Below are 21,335 nucleotides of genomic sequence, written 5' to 3'. Positions count from 1 at the left end.
TGCATGTTTTCTGAGCGCTTCCGATCGGGCTGTACTACCTGCCAACAAAAGGTGATGCGCTGGAGACTGGAAGGGTCCCTCTATTGCACAGCGCTGCAGCTGCAGTAAATGTGGAGGAGGGGGGGAGGGCAGGGTGGCAGGAAATTGCAGGCCAAGAGGGTTAGAGAGGCTGGGACCAAAGTCACCTTAAAGGTGACAAATTCAACCTTACAGAAAATAATTGCTTCCTCACTTACTGGGGAAAAGAGAAAATAGATTGTCAGAGTGCCTATGATGAGATGTTCTTGCTGCAGCTTCTGCAACAAATATGTTGAAGGCACACCTCACTGGCTATATTAAGTGAGACGCAGAGCAGCTCTGATTTCTCAGAGACCTCTCATAGCTCAGTTCTATTATCATCTTAATCACAGGTAATAGTGAAAGCTGTTGTACTTCCTCACTCTCCCCTCTCCCCCAGCAGTCGCATCAAAGAACCCAGCCATCTTCTACACAGTTGTAATCCTTAGAGCCTAAGTGTTCAGGACTCAAGCAGACACAATTTTAAAAAAAAGAGAGAGGAAAATCTGCACAGCTCAGATCTTTTTCAAGCACTTCTTCATATATAGCAGGGGTGTCAAACTCAATTTCATTGAGGGCCGCATCATTATTGCAGTTGCCCTCAGGGTGCCGGGTGGGTATGGCCAGGGTGGGCGTGGCCTACTGGGTGGGCGTGGCTAGAGTGCGTATGGACTACTGGGTGGGTGTAGCCAGCTCTACATCGTTGGTATCAAGGGTGCTATGGGGGCCTGGGCAAGAGTGGGAGAGATCTGAGGGTCTCTGGCAGAAGGAGGGTCTCTGGGCCAGGGCCAAGGCAGTGGGGGCCGTTCCCTCACTGTTTCCAGGATGGCTTCGCGGGCCACATGAAACCACATTGCGGGCCGGATCCGGCCCCGGGGCCTTGTATTTGACATGTCTGATATATAGTATTTTCAAGAAGACAGAACTTCTCTGGTCATATTGGTTTTCTCATTCATTTAGCAGTATTTTTCAAATTTGAGTTTGAAGCTGTGGGGGGGGGATACAGTATTGGAGCTTCCACATCTTTATTAAGAATCAGAATGACTTATGCAGTAGACTACTGTACAGCAGATTTAATCAGATGCTTAATTTTTTATTGTTTACTTTGCATATATACTTTTAACAGTAGAGACCTAGAGCAGGGGTAGGCAACCTCAGTTGTTTTATGACTCATGGACTTCAACTCCCAGAATTCCTGAGTCAGATATGCCAAGGTTGCCTACCCCTGACCTAGAGGGGAAAAACACAATAAAATGTGGTAGTTGGTGGCAAATCAAGTTTATTTATATCAGTGTTTCATGGCAATAATAATTAGTTTATCACTTTCTTCTGAGTTGTTTGTTCAACTTCCCAGTTGCCCTAGCACTCTTTGGGAAACCCTAATTTTAGTAGTGAACTAGTTCAACATTCCTTAGCTTTGTCTGTTGTCAGCCAAGCCTGACAAAGCGCCATCAAATTTGTATCATTAAAACAATGAAGATTTGAAAAACCCAGTTACAATATCCTGCTACCATTCACATAGTGGCCAGGTTCATACATTCTAGTAAAGATGTGGTTCTCAACTTTTCATATCTTAAAAATAGTCTGTCAAGTAACTCAAGCCTCACCATGAAAGAAACAAGGTGTTGTGTAGTGAGCTCTTTGGAGGCCGGAAGCAAGACGAGAGGTTTCAAACAGGAACATTTCTTTATTGAGGCAAACAGGAACAGAACTGAACCAGAGGCTTCTGTGCAGCTACTTATATGGTTGGCCACTTGGCGATGGCCAATAGGTTTAAAGGAACCCATTCCCGCTCCAAATCATCCAATGATCTTCTTGGAGACTGCATGTCTGGCTAGTCAGCAACCATTACACAGACACCTCAATTGAGCAACCTTAAGCAGCATTCAAAAGACACATGAAAATACATTACACCCCTCCCCCCTAGAGTGTACACACATTCTTAATATTATTTGAGAATAAAGTCTTGCAAACGTGGTGGTCTGCGTGACCTTGCAGACCGCCTGGGGCATCCAGGCAACTCCTGGTCCACCAGCTTGCCCGCCAGGCTGGGTAGACCAGTACTCATGAGTTCACGAGTCAGATAGACTTGAGTCCCTTTGGCTGGCCATTCTTGGTCGGCCCACACCAAAGTCCAAGGAAGAAGCAGAGTTAGCACAGTGGCTGTCTTGTTTGGGTTGACTTTCCCCGTCAGGGGACCCACGTTGCACTCCTGGGCTTTGCCCATCTATGACCACCTCCCAGTTGTACTGACTGGTTGAGTCCTCAGAGCATGTGAACAGCCCTGATTGGCTGCCAGGTTTTATAATCTAAAAACAAATAGAAAAGGGGCTGGACCAAATTCTAAATTCGTATAAGACATGATGATAAACAGAATAAGCATATACTGCAATACCTCTTTATTCCAGGGGTGGGGGAAACCAGTTTTATTATTATTATTATTATTATTCAGCAGGAAATTTAGAAGTAAGTGAATGTGAAACAATCTGCTGTAGTCTGGTTCAGAAGAAGTATATGATAAAATGACTTCAATTATGGAAACCTTTGCATAAATATGAAGGTCTTTCTCCTGTTGGGTTAGGAAGCTTTCCCCAAGTCGAACGGAATGGCCGCCATTGTTCCAGAATCGCTTTCTTCGTCACCTCTCCAGGGCGTCCTAGACCCATTTAGGGTCCCCTGGCAGGACAAAATTAGCCAGAGGGGTGCGGAGAATCTGCAAGCCCATGACTGGTCACTACGTGCAAAACCAGAAGTCCTGTAGTCTGATTACATTTTAAACAACTCAGAGGAAACAAAATATTCTATACAATTTACAGAGAAAATTTCCATCACAATTGTTTTTTCTAAAGCCTCACCCAACCCATACAACACGGAGAATGTTTATTAAAATGTCACACCTCAGTTTACAAATAAGAGAGTTTAGTGCTGTACAGAGGGCATTCAAGGGAATGGAGCTTCGGATACAGTGAAAAATTGGGACATTAGAAAATAGTTGCCCCTAAAGCAGCAGATCTGTCTGCTTATATACAAATCTTTACAGTAGTGTGTTTTTGTTTTGTTTTTTGGTGCAGATACACAATCCCAAAGCAGTTGAAAAAATAACTGAAGAAAAAAAAGAGGAAAATAAAGCTATCAATAAAATGAATGGTGATATCAAAGTATTTACTATTCTGCATAGTTCAGGTACGGACATCTGATAGCTTCCTCTTTGCTCTACCTCCAAGTATTTATATTATACCTCGAGGTAGCTGTCAGATACTATTTCCCAGTTTAAGCCATTCACTGACTAATTCAACATGGGAACAAAAAGAATTTTCAAGGCAAGTAGCTGAATCACTTTACATGGAGAGAAGCAAGTTGTAAGTCCCTCAAACGCTACCTTCTACTTGATCTGAGAATAAGACTGAATGTTTCCTGCATAGTCTCTATACTTCAATTTTATGAATGCTAGATGTGGGGCCCTCCTGGCAGGCTTAAATGATCATAACTGCAGGTATCAAGAGAAACAAAGCTGGCTTCTGGTTTGTATGTGCGGCGCCGGTGGACGTGCAGGAGGGACGCTCTCCCCGCCATCCGGTCTTTCTTCCTTGGAGGACGCTGAAGTCGCCCTGGAGGGGCGACCACCGTGAGTAGGCCCTCCCTGTGATTGCAGAAGTGCGGCAGCCCTCCGTTTGATCCAGAGCAGCTCCTCTGTCCCGAAGAAGAGATCAGCCATCAACATGGCTGATCATTAAGCCGTTCCCTGCCAGAAGCCAAAATCACCATCAAGCACAACAAAGCAATCTGGAGGATTTGGGTGAGACCTTACCTTTCTTATTTCCCTAATTACTTTCCTGTGGGACTCTTCTGAAAATCTCCTCCCCCTCTCTTGAAAGATAGGCAACTTCTTACTTGGGGAACCAAAATTTTAAAGCCCCAAAAGAAATCAAATAACTAAGCTAAATAATTAAGCAAACTTATTTGTACTTCTGGAATTTTTGGGCCACTAAAAAGTTCTTATTTCTGCGGGGACCTACTACCCTATTTACTACTTAAGCAGTGAAATAAGGGGAAAAGAAAAAAAATGGATTAATTGGATAAAAGCCTCATATCAGTCTGGAAAAAGATTTTAAATGCTATTGAGGACATCTTGTGGCAAAACCTGGTATAGCAAGTAAACTTGCTTTATTGTGAGATCTGGCTGTAATTCTTGACATTATCTTTAAATATAAGAATGAGGAACACCTGGCACCAAAAACAACCTTTAGGAATAGTGGAGGTGGACATTTACTGACTCTTATCAAAATGTCCTCCACTAAAGACCTATCTGTAAACATCAAAGAAATGGAGGAATATATTCCACCACTTGACTATAAACTTATACTGGCAACAATACTGGCAATGACTGAAAAATGAAAGCCAGACTGAAAGACAAATCTGACAGCATAAACTCACCAAATGAGACTCTGACGTCAACTGATGAATTGACAACCCAAAACTAACAGAGGAAATCAACAAAAAAATACACTAAAGAACAACAAGTACAATCTACTGAGAGCCTTGATGCCCAAACTTCAATTTCAACTATAAAATCTACAATTCAACAAACAACAGAAGCTGAAGAAAGCAATACTAAGATGGAGGATGCCAAAGGCTTTAAAAACACAGTACATTAAGAATCTAACCAACCAAACAATAACACATGACCTCTTACCTAAGCCAGATGGGATTGGAAGAAGAAGACCAGACTGAATTAATGACAACTCTACTATGCCAAACATGGAGATTTGATCTATTAGAGTGACAATTCAATGACTATAAAGGGGTCGCTCTCTTTGAAAAATTGACAACTGAGAAGTTAAAGGCAATGATATGGAAGCCTGCCTGGCACAAAAAGAAAGCTAGAGTTAGATTTAAAAAATGGGTTTTTCCTTGATATTGGGATTTGTAATAATAAAGCTTAAAATCTTTTAATGGGCCAATGGAAATCGTTAAAAGATATAAACTGATTTTATATTTAGGACCTAGATTTCTAACGGAATGAAAATTAGCTAACTAGAACATAACTTTGAATTATATTATAGAACTTGGAGTGACACAACAAAAGATACTTTGTTAATCATTGATGAATTACAAAGATGACAAATAGAATATTTTTTGAAATAAAATAAAAATGCATTTAAATGAACAATGTATTTCAGATATGATAATTACTATATAATGAAATAGGGGAAATGTGGGTTACCTGAAAATTAAGTTTTTTAGATACTATAGGCTAATTTGGAACACTGTATTGAAATTAGATAAAACTTAAAAACAGGACGTGGATAAGTATGTGTGAAAATGTATTGAAGATTGCTCTAATTGACTGTGTACCAACCAGAAATGTATTAATTTGATTTTGATATTGTAACTAAGGGAATTGGAGAGGGAATTTTTGTTGACGTACCCTGAGCTATTTACAAAAAGATTTTGCTATTGGACTTTTCACTATCCAATCACCACATTGCTTCATAAATATTTGGATGTAAAATTAGAAAATTAATAAAACTTGGTTGTTGTTTTAAAAAAAAGAGAAACAAAGCTATATGGTCTACAACAGGGCTCAGTTCAATACTGACTACTATTAGCTGAGGGGCCTGATCCCAATGACATTTATTTAGAAATAAAATCTCCTGATTTAAAAAGAAATCCCTTCATAAAGATAAAACTGCAGTCTTAATTTTAAGCTCATAGCTTAAGGGCTATGAATATTTAAAGAAGAGAATAACCACCATCAATTCAACAAATTAAATGTAAACGGAGAGAAACCATAGAAAATATCTAAACTAGTGCAGAGGAACAGGAGGAATACAGGATCAACCTTTGAATGATTGGAAGTACCATCCAATATGACCTCCTGTGCAAAACATCAATGTTTCTTGACTTTGTTGGCATCCATCACTCTCTGGCAAGCACTGAGGTGCTTCCAGGCATCCCAGATGAGAAGAGAGGGAATGATAATCCACAGACCATTCAGAAAGACAAAGTAAAACCAGAAGTAGGTAGGGTGCCACATCTCACTATGGCGAAAGCCATCACGGTATTCGGTGTAGAAGTACAGAACGTCACCATATAGCTGACCTATTGTTAGAGATAGACAACATGGCCGATAAAAGTAGGAAGAAAAGATCAAAAGGGGACAAGCCAAAAGAGAAATGCAGTCAGGTGTATGGAACATTAACCAAGAATCAAAATATTAAATTAATTGCTTTTGAAAGATTGCATTAACATTTATATATCCTGACATCCCTCCCTCCCTGTCTTGCATACCTACCTAGTGACACCACTAGCTGCAACACGTATCGATGGGACTGGCGTGAAAGGAATGCGACTGCTGTCCAAAGACTGAGGGGACCCCAAAAACAGGCAGTGAGGGTTTCCACACAAACTATGATATTATCTGATCTGCAGATACAAAAATGAAATGAATGTCACCTTGAGGTCCCAAAACATCCCAACTTTCTTACACTTCACTACATTCAAACTGGAAGGGGAGAAAGGAGATAGATGCATGGATGGATGGATTATAGATAGATGATAGATACATAGATGACCAATTTAGGAAAATGTTTCATTTTATTTGATGAAGTAGAAAATGGAATGCACATTATTTAAAGCAATGAATAAATCCTTACAAACTGTACTCTTGCTGAGCTAAACCAATTAAATGGGTTTAATCCTGGTTTCCTGGTTTCCCTGATGCATGAAAATACACAAAGATAATAAACCCAAACTGCAGAATTTGATGCCAGTGAGGAGAGTCAACTGGTGCAAGTTCTTTCTACTGAAGCCTTGCCCATTTTATTTTCCCAAGCTAAATTGAGGGGAAAAGAGAAAAAAAATGAATTAAAAATAAATTGGGAAAAGGAGAATTTAGCCATCCCTTGCAGATAAAATGTCATGCTCCAGATCTTCCACTGAGCTGGGGGAAACCCCACTGATAATACTCATCTGAAAAGTTCATAAATATGAGACTAGAAAACAAATGTCGTTCCCCGATATGCTCTTTTAAGGCATGAATAGAATTCAATGGGAGTTTTTTTCCTAAAATAATTTAGAAGTATAAAAAATTAGGATGCTTAAAAAGAAATGCAAGAATTCTTCTATTTTTTTTGTACTCACCCCATTAAAAATTGTCTTGGAAACAGAAAATATATTAAGAGAACTCATGCAAAACCTCTGAACATCTCAGCTATATTTATGTTTGTATTAAGTCAAATCATCCTTTCCCTATCCCCGCATGCAGACCAGATACTTGTGTTCAATATTGCTTAATGCTGGATCTTTGCAGAAATATCCAGACCTTTGCCTGTCATTTCAAAGTTAACACTTACGTTATATATCTGCTGTCACCTTTACCATATTCCTTCCCTGGAAGATAGAAAGAGAAATTAGTTGTTGTTGTTGTTAGTTGCGAAGTCGTGTCCAACCCATTGCGACCCTATGGACAATGTTCCTCCAGGCCTTCCTGTCCTCTACCATCTTCTGGAGTCCATTTAAGCTCACGCCTACTGCTTCAGTGACTCCATCCAGCCACCTCATTCTCTGTCGTCCCTTTCTTCTCTTGCCCTCAACCTTTCCCAGCATTAGGCTCTTTCCAGTGAGTCCTTCCTTCTCATTAGGTGGCCAAAGTATTTGAGTTTTAGCTTCAGGATCTGGCCTTCTAAAGAGCAGTCAGGGTTGATCTCCTCTAGGACTGACCGGTTTGATCGCCTTGCAGTCCAAGGAACTCGCAGGAGTCTTCTCCAGCACCATAGTTCAAAGGCTTCAATTCTTTGGCGCTCAGCCTTTCTTATTTCTCCTCAGCCAGCGTGCCTGAGGAATTCTGGGAGTTGAAGTCCACAAGTCATAAAAGGGCCAAGTTTGAAGCCCCCTGTTGTAAGTTCTTGTGGTCATGTGACAATGACTTATGGCCACATCAGTTATACTGAATTTGCTGGTCCAGGTTACTGCTGGTAACCAAAGACTGTCTACACAAGTGTCACTATCACATATTTGTGTTCTGAAGTCTGACTCAAGTACACAACAGAAGGATTGACTGATGTGTCATTTACTCCATTTATGCCTCCTGCGGATCCTCCTGCCCACCCTCCACTTTCCCCCAGGTTAACCTGCTGCATCACTTTTCCCCCCAAAAAATCAAGAGACAGAAACTAGATAGACACACATCTTACAGAGCTGCGAGAGAAAGGATTGATCCCCTGGGATTTCTGTATAGTAAAGGCTAAACCAGCCTTCGATCACACCATGAATAAAAGCACAGATGGTAAACCAGCAAATGATCAAGATGCGCCAAGTTCCAAAAGGGCCCCATGTCTTGCTTCTCCAACCTGCCACAAACCAAGTCAACAGCAAGATAATTCCTGAAGTAGAGAATAAGAATGTCAAGAGCTGCCATAAGGGTAGGTCATTTGGGATGTAATTTTGGAGTTCCAAATTCCGAGGCCAGTATGGGTGGTGGACAACAACGGGTTTTGCTTCCAAAACCATAGTGGGTTGAGAAAGCGTGAGTTGAGCCAGTGAAAAAGGCAAGGGCTTCTTCTGGTAGAAAATGACCTGCATAAATACAGAGAACTAGTTAAGCACAAATTATCAGATTTTTTCAGTTTGACAGCTGACAAAATAGAAATAGACCATACAAATACACATATATACATATGTTGCATCTATATACACATATATACACAGGGCTTTTTTTCTCATAGAATCAGCCTGGATTGGGCTGCTGCCCCCCCCCCGCAAAATCACTCCCTAATGCAGTTTCTTCTCCCCTTCCCCCCCCCCCAACAGGCTTTTGACTGGAGCAGGAGCTGTGCATGAGTTCCAGCACCTTTAAAAAAAACACTGCATATCATATACATATACATACATACATATATGGGACACGGTGGCTCAGTGGGTTAGGACTCTGAGCTTGTCGATCAGAAGGTCGGCAGTTTGGCGGGTCGTAACAGAGTGAGCGCCTGTTACTTGTCCCAGCTTCTGCCAACCTAGCAGTTCGAAAGCACGTAAAAATGCAAGTAGAAAAATAGGGACCACTAAGGTGGGAAGGTAACAGCGTTCCGTGCGCCTTTGGCGTCTAGTCATGCCGGCCACATGACCATGGAGACGTCCTCGGACAAGCGCTGGCTCTTCGGCTTTGAAACGGAGATGAGCACCGGCCCCTAGAGTCGGAAACGACTAGCACGCATGTGCGGGGAAACCTTTACCTATATATATATATATATATGTGTGTGTGTGTGTGTGTGTGTGTGTGTAAATTTTTTGGGGGGACCCTTTATTCTTTGTTAGCAAGCCAAAAAAATTTACAAATATGAGCTGCCACTGCTGTGGCTACTGCCTGTAAGATGGCCTTGGGCTAAACCAGGGGTAGGCAACCTCGGCTCTTTTATGACTCATGGACTTCAACTCCAAGAATTCCTGAGTCAGCATAGCTATGCTGACTCAGGAATTCTGGGAGTTGAAGTCCATGAGTCATAAAAGAGCAGAGGTTGCCTACACCTGGACTAGGCCGAAACAGGAAATAAGATTTGTCCCGTGTCTGGGACTAAGCAAGTGTATTCTGAATGTTTAACAAACATTTAACACACACACACACACACACACATATATATACACATAAATACATACACACACACACACACACATACTATACATATATACATATATATATCCAAAAGTCAAGGCAGTCTTAAGCTTTTAAATTGTCTCTATGCAACAAAAACTTTCTTGCCACATTTCCATTACACAATATAGCTGCTCCTTTCACAGAAATCACTCCAATAGGTATTTCAAAGATCCCTAGAAGGAGCATGTTCCTTCAGGAAGCAAAAAATTGGCTCCAAGCAGTGTCTTTTCAAATCTACCATCCTACGATGCCACAGTTCAGCTCAGAGACTTACCTACTTTCCACCTTCCAAAGAACTCCAAAGCAATACCTCCCAATATTCACTGCCATCCATGCACCCAAAGTGGACATTTTATGTCTTCATAACTTTTTTTTTTAGAATTGAGAGCAATCTGCTTGTTAACAGACATTTACAGCAACATTATTCAGTCGCTGTTAGAAACCTAATAGTTTACTAAATAATTATTTTTGTTACTTATCCTTTATCAGATGACGATCTTACACACACACACACCCGAATTATGCTTCTGTTTCAATTTGAGACTAGGAAAGAAAAGTCTTTTTCACGATTTTCTTTTCTTTTCTGTAGTAGAAGATTCTTGCCTTTGCTTTCTCCGTTCTGGGATTTAGAAACTCAAACTGCACCCATCGTTTCAAGTACGGAGGAGAGCCCTGAATTTTGGACTCAAAAGCAAATCAGGAGGATGGGTCTTAGCAGGACCTTGTGCAAAAAAAAAAATCCCCGCTTAATATCACGCGCTATAATGAGGCACTCTGCAAATACAGTATAGAAAAGATTTGTGCTCCTAAACACAATCTTTATCCCATATAATCTTTGACCATAAGAGAAACATTACAAAATCTATAAATCAACCAGGAAATCTTACACGCAGGTCAGTTTTTTCAGATAACAAAAAATTTGTCTCACGCCTTACCCAACGTAGCTGGCAAAACTTCCCCACCAGGCGCTTCTCATCGGTTTCCTAAATCCTCCCAATAAAACCAGTCGCACCCTCGGCCGGTATGGCAACAGACAGGTAAGCCAGCCAATCAACGTCTGCGACGACGAAGACAGGGCTCTGATAGGAGTTTTTTGCTTTACCCGCGCAACTAATGGGACCGTAGGCTCTGACGTCATACCGTATTCTGGCAAAGCGATTGGTGGAAGGTGGCTGAGGCGATATGGGTTCATACAGCTCCTTGTTGCGTCGTTTTTCCGGTCAGTTGTGTATCATTTACTTACTATTTATCTAACAAATCTATATAATCGGCCACCTACTCAAGGAATTATGACTCACGGTTCAAGTAGCCACACAATAAACTTACCACCCGCTTTCAATTCACACAACGCGCTAAAGCACAACAAATTTTCTTCAACACGTATAAACATTCTGTCTAAATAAACCCTGGTTTAGCATTTGTGCCTCCAACAAGCGTGATAAAAACTGCAGTTATCCAGATCGTGGGTTAGTGTATTGCATGTTTTCTGAGCGCTTCCGATCGGGCTGTACTACCTGCCAACAAAAGGTGATGCGCTGGAGACTGGAAGGGTCCCTCTATTGCACAGCGCTGCAGCTGCAGTACATGTGGAGGAGGGGGGGAGGGCGGGGTGGCAGGAAATTGCAGGCCAAGAGGGTTAGAGAGGCTGGGACCAAAGTCACCTTAAAGGTGACAAATTCAACCTTACAGAAAATAATTGCTTCCTCACCTACTGGGGAAAAGAGAAAATAGATTATCAGAGTGCCTATGATGAGATGTTCTTGCTGCAGCTTCTGCAACAAATATGTTGAAGGCACACCTCACTGGCTATATTGAGACGCAGAGCAGCTCTGATTTCTCAGAGACCTCTCATAGCTCAGTTCTATTATCATCTTAATCACAGGTAATAGTGCAAGCTGTTGTACTTCCTCACTCTCCCCTTTCCCCCAGCAATCGCATCAAAGAACCCAGCCATCTTCTACACAGTTGTAATCCTTAGAGCCTAAGTGTTCAGGACTCAAGCACAGACACAATTTTAAAAAAAGAAGAGAGGAAAATCTGCACAGCTCAGATCTTTTTCAAGCACTTCTTCATATATAGTATTTTCAAGAAGACAGAACTTCTCTGGTCATACTGGTTTTGTCATTCATTTAGCAGTATTTTTCAATCTGACAATTTGAAGCTGGGGGGGGATACAGTATGGGAGCTTCCACGTCTCTAGAAAGAATCAGAATGACTTATGCAGTAAACTACTGTACAGTAGATCTAATCAAATGCTTAATTTTTTATTGTTTAGTTTGCATATATACTTTAACAGTAGAGCCCTAGAGGAAAAAACACAATAAAATGTGATAGTGGGTGGCAAATCAAGTTTATTTATATCAGTGTTTCATGGCAACAATAAGAAATTAGTTTATCACTTTCTTCTGAGTTGTTTGTTCAACTTCCCAGTTGCCCTAGCACTCTTTGGGAAACCCTAATTTTAGTAGTGAACTAGTTCAACATTCCTTAGCTTTGTCTGTTGTCAGCTAAGCCTGACAAAGTGCCATCAAATTTGTGTCAACATTAAAATAATGAAGATTTGAAAAACCCAGTTACAATGTCCTGCTACCATTCACATAGTGGCCAGGTTCATACATTCTAGTAAAGATGTGGTTCTCAGCTTTTCATATCTTAAACAGTCTGTCAAGTAACTCAAGCCTCACCATGAAAGGAACAAGAGTCCAATGAAAGGCATTTATAATTCTGGCTAGCCAGGTATGTTTTCATTTACAGCAGATTTTAAATGCTTCAGATTTCTGGTTTTGCCCTAGGCCAGGGTTAGGCAACCTTGGCTCTTTTATGACTCGTGGACTTCAACTCCCAGAATTCCTGAGCCAGCCTAGGGCAATCTAACATACTTCTGAGTTCCACCTGCAATACATATCCTAAAAAGTGAGAGCCTTTTCTTTCTTTCTTTTTTAATTTTTATTGAATAAACATTTAAAAACAAGTTGAACACAGTGTGACTTTTCTGCCTGTTATTTTGCCATACATGCGAGATCTTTTTTTCCCGCGAGAAGTTTAAATTGATTGATTTATTGAACCTATTTTTTTTGCACATGGCAGCGGAGTCCTAAAGCGGAAAGATTTTATAAAACCCAGCTGAAGGCCTAGGATTGGACAACAGCGTGCGTGCCCAGAGAGGGCTGTGTGTGCCACCTGTGGCACCCGTGCCATAGGTTCGCCACCACGGGTATAAGACATGATAATAAACAAAATAAGTTGGAAGCATATATTGCAATACCACTTTATTCCAGGGCTGGGGGAAACTAGGTTTTTTTAAAAAAATTTCAGCAGGCCATTTAAAAGTAAGTGAATGTGAAACAATGTGCTGTAGTTTTGTTCAGAAGAAGTATATGATAAAATGACTTCAATTATGGAAAGCTTTGCATAAATATGGAGGTCTTTCTCCTGTCGTGTAAAAGGCTTTCCCCAAATTAAATAGAACGGCTATCGTTCCAGAATTGGTGGAGCACCCTTCTTTCTTCGTCGCCTCTCCGGGGCGATCTAGACCCATTTAGGGTCCCCTGGCAGGACAAAATTAGCCACGGGGGGTGCGGAGAATCCCTAAGCCCACAACTGGTCACTTCCACGCAAAACTGGAAGTCCTATAGTCTGTTTTCTCTGAAGCCTCACCCAACCCATACAACACGGAGATTTTTTATTAAAATGTCACACCTCAGTTTACAAATAAGAGAGTTTAGTGCTGTACAGAGGGCATTCAAGGGAATGGAGCTTGGGATACAGTGATACTGTAAATTGGGACATTAGAAAATAGTTGCCCCTAAAGCAACAGATCTGTCTACTTATATACAAATCTTTATAGTAGTGGTGGGTTTTTTTTGGTGCAGATACACAATCCCAAAGCAGTTGAAAAAATAACAAGGAAAAAAAAAGGAAAAGAAGGCTATCAATAAATGAGTGGTGATATCAAAGTATTTACTATTCTGCATAGTTCAGGTGTGGACATCTGATAGCTTCCTCTTTGCTCTACCTGAAAGTATTTATAATTCTTGAGTGACAGCTATCAGATACTATTGTTCTGTACCAGCCTGCTACCGGCCCTGCAGAAAAGGCAGGGACAACCCCTTTTACAAGAAGGCAAGAGGCTGGAATTACGCCTGCCAAATTTATTGCTACAAAAACAAACAAGACACGAACCAAGAAACAGGAGCTTTAAGAAACAGGAACTATCCAAGCGGTTGCCTTCAGCAAACCAGCCCTCCCACACATTCCCCTTATATAGAGTTCAGGGCGTGGCTTCTCTCTGCCTCCTTCCGAGGAGCCCCATTGCCTTCCTCTGTTTACTCCTAATTGACTGCCTCCTGCGTCGGGCGTCCTTGAACAGGGCCAGCTGTGGGTCATCTTCATCCACGCTGTCAGGCTCACACAGCTGGGTCTCTGTGGTGACCAAGTGGGAGGGGCCTGGCTGAGGGCTCTCATCAGCAAGATCTTCAACCCCCTCAGCAAGGTCTTCAACACCCCCCTCCTCCTCTGAGTCGTCCGACCCAACTGCCAAACCCACAGGCTGACCCTGAATCACAACAACTATTTCCCAGTTTAAGCCATTCACTGACTAATTAATTCTACATGGGAACAAAAAGAATCTTCAAGGCAAGTAGCTGAATCACTTTATATGGAGAGAAGGAAGTTGTAAGCCCCTCAAACGCTACCTTCTACTTGATCTGAGAATAAGACTGAATGTTTCCTGCATAGTCTCTATACTTCAATTTTATGAATGCTAGATGTGGGGCCCTCCTGGCAGGCTTAAGTCATCAGTATCAAGAGAAACAAAGCTATATGATCTACAGCAGGCTCAATTCAATACTGACTAGTATTAGCTGAGTCACTTGATCCTAATCACATTTATTTAGAAATAAAATCTCTTGATTTTTAAAAAAAAAACCCTTCATGAAGATAAAACTGCAATCTTAATTTTAAGCTTAAGAGCTCTGAATATTTAAAGAATAACCACCATCAATTCAACAAATTAACTGAAAACGGAGAGAAGCCACAGAAGATATGTAAACAAGTGCAGATCAACCTCTGAATGGCTGGAAGAGCCATCCAATATGACCTCCTGTGCAAGACATCAATGTTTCTTGACTTTGTTGGCATCCATCACTCTCTGGCAAGCACTGAGATGCTTCCAGGCATCCCAGATGAGAAGAGAGGGAATGATAATCCACAGACCATTCAGAAAGACAAAGTAAAACCAGAAGTAGGTAGGGTGCCACATCTCACTATGGCGAAAGCCATCACGGTATTCAGTGTAGAAGTACAGAACGTCACCATATAGCTGACCTATTGTTAGAGATAGACAACATGGCTGACAAAAGTAGGAAGAAAAGAAAAGATCAATTGCTAAGCACATTGATTTGTGCTTTAGATTGTAAGCCGCCCTGAGTCTTCGGAGAAGGGTGGGATATAAATGGGATTTTTAAAAAAAGTGGACAAGCCAAAAGAGAAATGCAGTCACATTAATCAAGAATCAAAATATTAAATTAATTGCTTTTGAAAGACTGCATTAACATTTATATATCCTGACATACCTCCCTCCCTGTCTTGCATACCTACCTAGTGACACCACTAGCTGTAGCACGTATCGATGGGACTGACGTGAAAGAAATGTGACTGCAGTCCAAAGACTGAGCGGAGTCCAAATACACACAGTGATGTTTTACACGCAAACTATGAAATTATCTGATCTGCAGATACAAAAATGAAATGAATGTCACCTTGAGGTACCAAAACATCCCAATTTTCTTACATTTCACTATGTTCAAACTGGAGGGGGAGAAAGGGGATGATAGATAGATAGATAGATAGATAGATAGATAGATAGATAGATAGATAGATAGATAGATGACCAATTTAGGAAAATGTTTCATTTTATTTGATGAAGTAGAAAATAGAATGCACATTACTTAAAACCATGAATAAATGTTTACAAACTGTACTCTTGCTGAGCTAAACCAATTAAATGGTTTAATCCCAGTTTCCTGGTTTCCCTGATGCATGAAACTACACAAAGGTAATAAACCCATCTCAGGCCAAACTGCAGAATTTGATGCAAGTGAGGAGAGTGAACTGGTGCAAGTTCTTTCTACTGAAGCCTTGCCCATTTTATTTTCCCAAGCAAAATTACTATGGTTGAGGGGAAAAGAGAAAAAAAAATCAATTAAAAATAAATGGGGAAAAGTAGAATTTAGCCATCCCTTGTAGCTAAATAGTCATGCTCATCAACCAGATCTAGATATACAAACCCAAACTTTGATTACAACTAAAATATCAACTACACAAAATATAATAGAAGAAGTGGAACAATCAGATACTATGATAGAAGATTCAACTGATCAACAAACACAGTTAATGGAAAACCCCGAAAAGGGACTAATAACACTGAAAATGGAAGAGACTTTCTATATAAACCAGAAGAAACCTGAGGATCAAGAAGAAGAACAGACCGAAGGGAAGATAAGCATTTCAGGGCAACTATGCCGAGATGGAAAAATAGAGAAATGGTTTGTTAGCCCTTCCAAAAAGTGGTGCCTGGATGGCCTTTCTTATTTCAAACAATGTATATAATAACAGAGGGAGATCTATTTGATGATTTAAAAGCACGGATATGGAAGGCGAGTTGGCAAAGAAAAAAAGCTAGAATAAGAAAGAAACTTTGGTCATTTAAAACGTGGAAGTATAAATATTAAAAGTTAAATTTGAATATTGATTTGTTTATAACGTATGTAAAAGTAATGTAAAAGTAATTAAGATATATATATCAGCTAAAAATCTAGTGATAAATGTAATAAACATGTTTTACTTAGCTGATATAATAAAAACTACTAGCTTAAATAAGAGATAGTAAACATTAAGAGAAAAAGAGAGGAAGTATTTGATGCTGAAATAAGAGAAATTTTGGTTACTAAATTTAAGATATTTGGAAATTAATAGAAAATTAGAATGTTATACTGTATTATTAATTAGTTGATATAAGATGGTGAGAAATAGAATATATTCAAATAGATAAGACATGTATCCTGAACATTAGACTTTGTGATGAACTGTGATAAAGGGAACTTTGGTTACTTAAAACTTGGAAACTATAAATATTAAATGTTAAATTTAAATATTAATGGGAAACTAAAAATTGGGAAAAACTAATTAGGACATTGATTGTCTATATAAAGACTGAATGTTAAAATAACCAGGATATGTATAAGCTAAAAATTATTGAGGAATGTAAGAATGTTATTTTCATTTAATTGACATAATAAGAATTATATTAGTTTAAATATGAGACAGTAAATACTAAGGGGAAAAGAGAGGAAATATTTAATGTAGTAGTTTGAGACTTGTACTAAAGATACTTGTATGTTATTGAATTTATCGATTAACTCAGCCACCACGTTGCTTTTTAAATATTTAAGTGTAAAATTAGAAAATCAAACTTTTTTAAAAAAAAAAAACCAAAGTAGGAAAGAGGGCTAAGCAAGAAGCTTCCGTTAGAAAATGAGGAAAGAATGTGGAATGAAATTAAAGTAAGGGAATGGAATGGAAGCATATATTGCAATACCGCTTTATTCCAGGGGTGGAGGGAAACCAGTTTTTTTCCCAGCAGTCCATTTAGAAGTAAGTGAATGTGAAACAATCTGCTGTAGTTTTGTTCAGAAAAAGTATATGATAAAATGACTTCAATTATGGAAAGCTTTGCATAAATATGGAGGTTAATTACTGAATGCAGTAATAGTTTGTATGATGAAAGCAAAACGTACGAGAATATTCTGTGAATGTTTTGATATTGAGCAGGTAGCAGACAAGCAACGTCTGTTCCTTTGGATGTTCAACATATTTTTGATATACCGTATTTTCCGGCGTATAAGACGACTTTTTAACCCATGAAAATCACCTCAAAAGTTGGGGGGTCGTCTTATACGCCCTAAGGAGTCCTCGGGGATGCTGCCTCAAGAGGGAAGAGCGTCGGACGGGAGCCGGCAGGAAAGTCCTACACATGCGCGTGCACGCAGGACTTCCCTGCCACCTCCCGTCCGACGCTCTTCCCTCTTGAAGCAGCTGCTGCCTCAAGAGGGAAGAGCCGCCTCCCGTCCGACGCTCTTCCCTCTTGACGCAGCAGCTGCCTCAAGAGGGAAGAGCGTCGGACGGTAGGCGGCAGGGAAGTCCTGTTCTTGTCTGATGCTGCGCTTCCGCCGGGCGGTGCTGGCCGAGACAAGCCAGCAGGCAGCCGCCGTGAGCGTGGCGCTGAGGGGCAGCGGCAGGACGGCCCAGCGCCTGCAGGATGGCCAGCAGTCCCATGCGCAGCAGCAGCCGCCGGCTCAGCAACAGATCCGAGCGCAGGAGCCGCACCGCCAGGCTGCCCAGGAAAAGCAGCCACACCGAGAGGCTGCACGCCCAGTCCAGCTCCATGAGGGGCAGGGCGGGAAGCCGGCCAGGAAGAGGGACCGGGAGCCCGGGCCGAGCGCGCCTCGGCCGACGGTGAGAGGGAAGCGGCACATGAAAAAGAGGCTGCAGGCGGAGCTGCCCCACCCTGCGCCGAATGGGAGAAGTTCAAGACCTGGGGGGGGAAGCAGGAGGGGTGCCGGCCGTGGCGGGGTGGCGGCTGCCCTCCGGCGCTGCCTGCTGCCCGGGAAACGCTGCGCCTCGGGGGCCGGCAGAAGCGCGGGAAAAGCAGGAGGGCCGGCGGGGCGTCGGGCCTTCGCCTCCTCTGCGACGGACAGGGAGGGCAGGGCATGTAAGTATTTTCCGGCGTATAAGACAAAAAACCTTGAAAAACTTCTTAAAAGTAGGGGGTCGTCTTATACGCCGGGTCGTCTTATACGCCGGAAAATACGGTATGTATAAAATATTTGCGTGCTATCAGAGGTTTGCTGATTGGCATGTGGAATATATATTTTCATATGCACAGAACCTGAATGATTTATTACAAGTGATACTTTCACTATGTACGCATGAGTGAGCCTGGATCTGGAAATTAATGAATCAAAGACTAGGATAGTTGTATCAGGGAAAATTGGGCAAATAATTGTTATACATAGATGATGAAAAGTAGAGCAAATAGATAAATGCATATACACTTATCATTGAATACAGTAGAGATGGGAAAAGAGCTAGAGAAATTTTAAGACATGCAAAGGTTGAAACTTAAGGAGTGAATAATATATGATCTGTTATGAAGAAGGAAAATTAAAGAACCAAGTGTCTGCATATCAGCGTGCATTAAAGTTGTTAAGTGAAAGAGAGGGTGGGTACGTCAAGAGAAATAGGAAAAAAAGCGAATGCTACAAACAGATAGTGTTCATACCAACTAAAACAGGAAGAAGCAGGATTAGGAATGAAGAAATGCTGAATAAACGTGCAAAAAGTGACTGACCAGGATGCTCTTAAGGTACGTTGGGATCAGACACTTTGCCAATCTACTATCAACAGCGCCGACCTACTCTGTGTGCAACCCTTAACTGAAAGAACTGACTCCAGTTTCCACACCCAATCTCCCACAGTACTCTCCCAGGGTGTGTGTTAAAGCCTACCGCCATTCGTGTCTTCTCTAGAGAGGATGCTACATGGCGGCTTTCTGCACGCTCACCCTCCTTTTTAGAGAATAACGTTTTCAGAACAAAAGCCTGTAAAATCACAGCTCTTTATTGCTAGCCGCCCTCGCGGTTTCCTTTCCACCCATTTTGACGCACCGCGACCTCTAGAAGCGAAGCTTTTGCTGGCGGGCAAACGCGGCTTCACTCAAGGGGGGATTCGGACTAATTTCTTTCTTCTCGCGCCCCGCCCTTTCTCATTGGCTGGCCTTTTGCGCGTCTGCCCCCATCTTTTCCATCCGATTGGCCGCTCAGCAGTTTTAACTATTCCTCTCCGGCCTTCTCATTGGTGTTTTCCAGCGATCCACCTCCAACTTTAAACAGGGATTGCTGCACCCTTTTCCCCACCGCCTACCTCTCCTTCCTTTCTCAGCTTTTCCAGCTGTTGGGGGTGGGAGGGGGAGGGGAAGGCCGATACCCACGCAGCTCCGGAAAGCTGGGGGAAAAGAGGTTGTTGCGAATAAAAGACGCATCGGTGAGTTAGCAATAACGCCTCTTTAAAAGGCATGCCGCTGGAACAGCTGGCCTAAAAGGAGCTAGAGGGATGGATAAGAGGCATTAAGGCAAGTTCGGCGAGAGAGAAACAGAGCCGAGTTGAGGGGGCGCCGAGTTGTCGCCTCTCCCGCAATGCAGCGTAGAGGGAAAGGAAAAGGAAAAAGCTTCCTAGACCTAGATCGACGTCTCCGAATGAAATGGATTTCCCTTTTCCTTTTTCTGAAATGACGCGATGCCCGCCGTTTCCCTGGGGATTCCCATCGTTAGCTCTTTCCCCCTTAAGAATAGCGCGGTCAGGAAAGCGGGCTAGTATTAGTATCCCAGAGGGTGCAGTGAGAAAGAAAAAAAATAGCTTTCGGGAGGTGGGGGAATTATGCCAGAAAGGAAACGAGAAGTGAAGGGTTAACTTGGAGTTGCAGGACAGGGCTCGTTTGATTTTCCTTTCGAATCCTTTTGTCTAAAGCCCCATTCCCCTCCTCCATTCTGTGCTCCTGCGTTTCCTTCCTCCCTCTCTACCTGTCTGTTACGCCACTGACCAGCAAATCCGCAGGGTTCCTGTTTCATGTTGTTAAACCGTAATATGCTTTGATTGGTCTTGGCTTCCCGTATTTTGTGGCTCTGGATTACGATGGTTTACCAAATCATGATGAAATCGTGTTTAATGCAAATGTACCATTCCAACCATGTCTTCCTTCCTAATGCAATGCTTCATCAATTCATTAGCTGTATATTACTCCCCACCAGCCATTTCTCTACCCCTATGTGCAGCTAGGCTTAGTGTTAATTCAACCTTGGAAAACTGAAGCAGAATCAGAATTTATGCTATTATTGTGCGACTGGTAACTGGCCTTCAGTTAATGATGGTGCCTTCCCCCCCCCAGCTCTTTTGGAATATATTTTTATTCCTAAACTGGGTCTACAAATAGTAAGAATTAGTTCCATGTAAGGAAGTACAGAAAGAGTTTGCATCAGTGTAAATGGTATAGTTTGCTCAGCTGTACTGCAGAAATAGTCAGATTCTGTGGATTTTAGCAGAATTTACTTCCATACAGTAATTGTTTATGGATTTATTTAGTTGATTTATACCTGTGTCTGTCTCTTCCTCTGTAGAATTTGGGGAGGCATGGATGGATTGTATTCCTACAATACCATAAACTTACAAATAACATTTTAGTTCATTATATTTTGTGATTTCAGCTTGCCATAGTTAATGGTTCAGCATGCTTTGTGTACAAAATGAGACTGATTGAACAAGCCATAGTTAGGTTAATTATGAGAAACACAATCTGGCTGCTGTCGTTACATGGTTTTCAGACTCACCTCTGCTAAGCTACATTTAGTGCTCTCAGACCAAGGTAATACTTAGACTGGATTTCCATGCTGCTGTTTCAAATCTACTATAGTTCTAAAACTAGAGGGAAGCAATAGTTACAGAAAGGAACATTGGGTTACATTGTGCCATTGAAGTGGCAGGTGTGTCTGAGATGATGAACCTGGTTACATGGGTT

At 41.6% G+C, this 21,335-nt stretch overlaps 2 protein-coding genes across 4 annotated transcripts in view; one reads left to right on the top strand and one right to left on the bottom strand.

Moving 5' to 3' along the window:
- Window positions 1–1,379: 1,379 nt before the first annotated feature.
- LOC308662451 (3-beta-hydroxysteroid-Delta(8),Delta(7)-isomerase-like) lies at window positions 1,380–10,751 on the bottom strand. 3 transcript variants are annotated; one of them, XM_081318268.1, is made up of 6 exons: window positions 10,642–10,751; window positions 8,253–8,634; window positions 7,413–7,449; window positions 6,353–6,483; window positions 5,900–6,159; window positions 1,380–3,799 (listed from the first exon to the last, which is right to left on the bottom strand). In XM_081318268.1, the coding sequence occupies exons 2-5, from the start codon at window positions 8,566–8,568 to the stop codon at window positions 5,948–5,950; spliced, it is 696 nt and encodes a 231-aa protein (XP_081174394.1). In that variant the 5' UTR covers window positions 8,569–8,634; window positions 10,642–10,751; the 3' UTR covers window positions 1,380–3,799; window positions 5,900–5,947. The 3 variants fall into 3 exon arrangements, with proteins under 3 accessions (XP_081174394.1, XP_081174395.1, XP_081174393.1); XM_081318269.1 differs by having other exon boundaries at window positions 5,920–6,159; XM_081318267.1 differs by lacking the exon at window positions 1,380–3,799 and having other exon boundaries at window positions 4,867–6,159.
- An 8,961-nt stretch (window positions 10,752–19,712) lies between these two features.
- Window positions 19,713–21,335, top strand: part of PORCN (porcupine O-acyltransferase) — a 32,921-nt gene continuing 31,298 nt past the window's right edge. The window contains exon 1 of the mRNA XM_081320886.1: window positions 19,713–19,807. The gene's annotated coding sequence lies outside the window, so the exon portion shown is untranslated. The remainder of the gene's footprint in view (window positions 19,808–21,335) is intronic.

The sequence above is a fragment of the Vipera berus genome (assembly GCF_964194415.1).
Source record: "Vipera berus genome assembly, chromosome: 2".
NCBI lineage: Eukaryota > Metazoa > Chordata > Lepidosauria > Squamata > Viperidae > Vipera > Vipera berus.
This window is presented reverse-complemented; position numbering and strand designations above follow the sequence as displayed.

Excerpts from the sequence above, each read along its gene's own strand:
- LOC308662451 (XM_081318268.1), bottom strand. The coding sequence starts at position 8,568 with ATGGTTTTGGAAGCAAAACCCGTTGTTGTCCACCACCCATACTGGCCT. Across the intron at positions 7,450-8,252 it reads ATCCTTTCTCTCGCAGCTCT|GGAAGGAATATGGTAAAGGT; the intron begins GTAAGATGTGTG and ends TCTATCTTCCAG. Across the intron at positions 6,160-6,352 it reads GCAGCTAGTGGTGTCACTAG|GTCAGCTATATGGTGACGTT; the intron begins GTAGGTATGCAA and ends CTCTAACAATAG.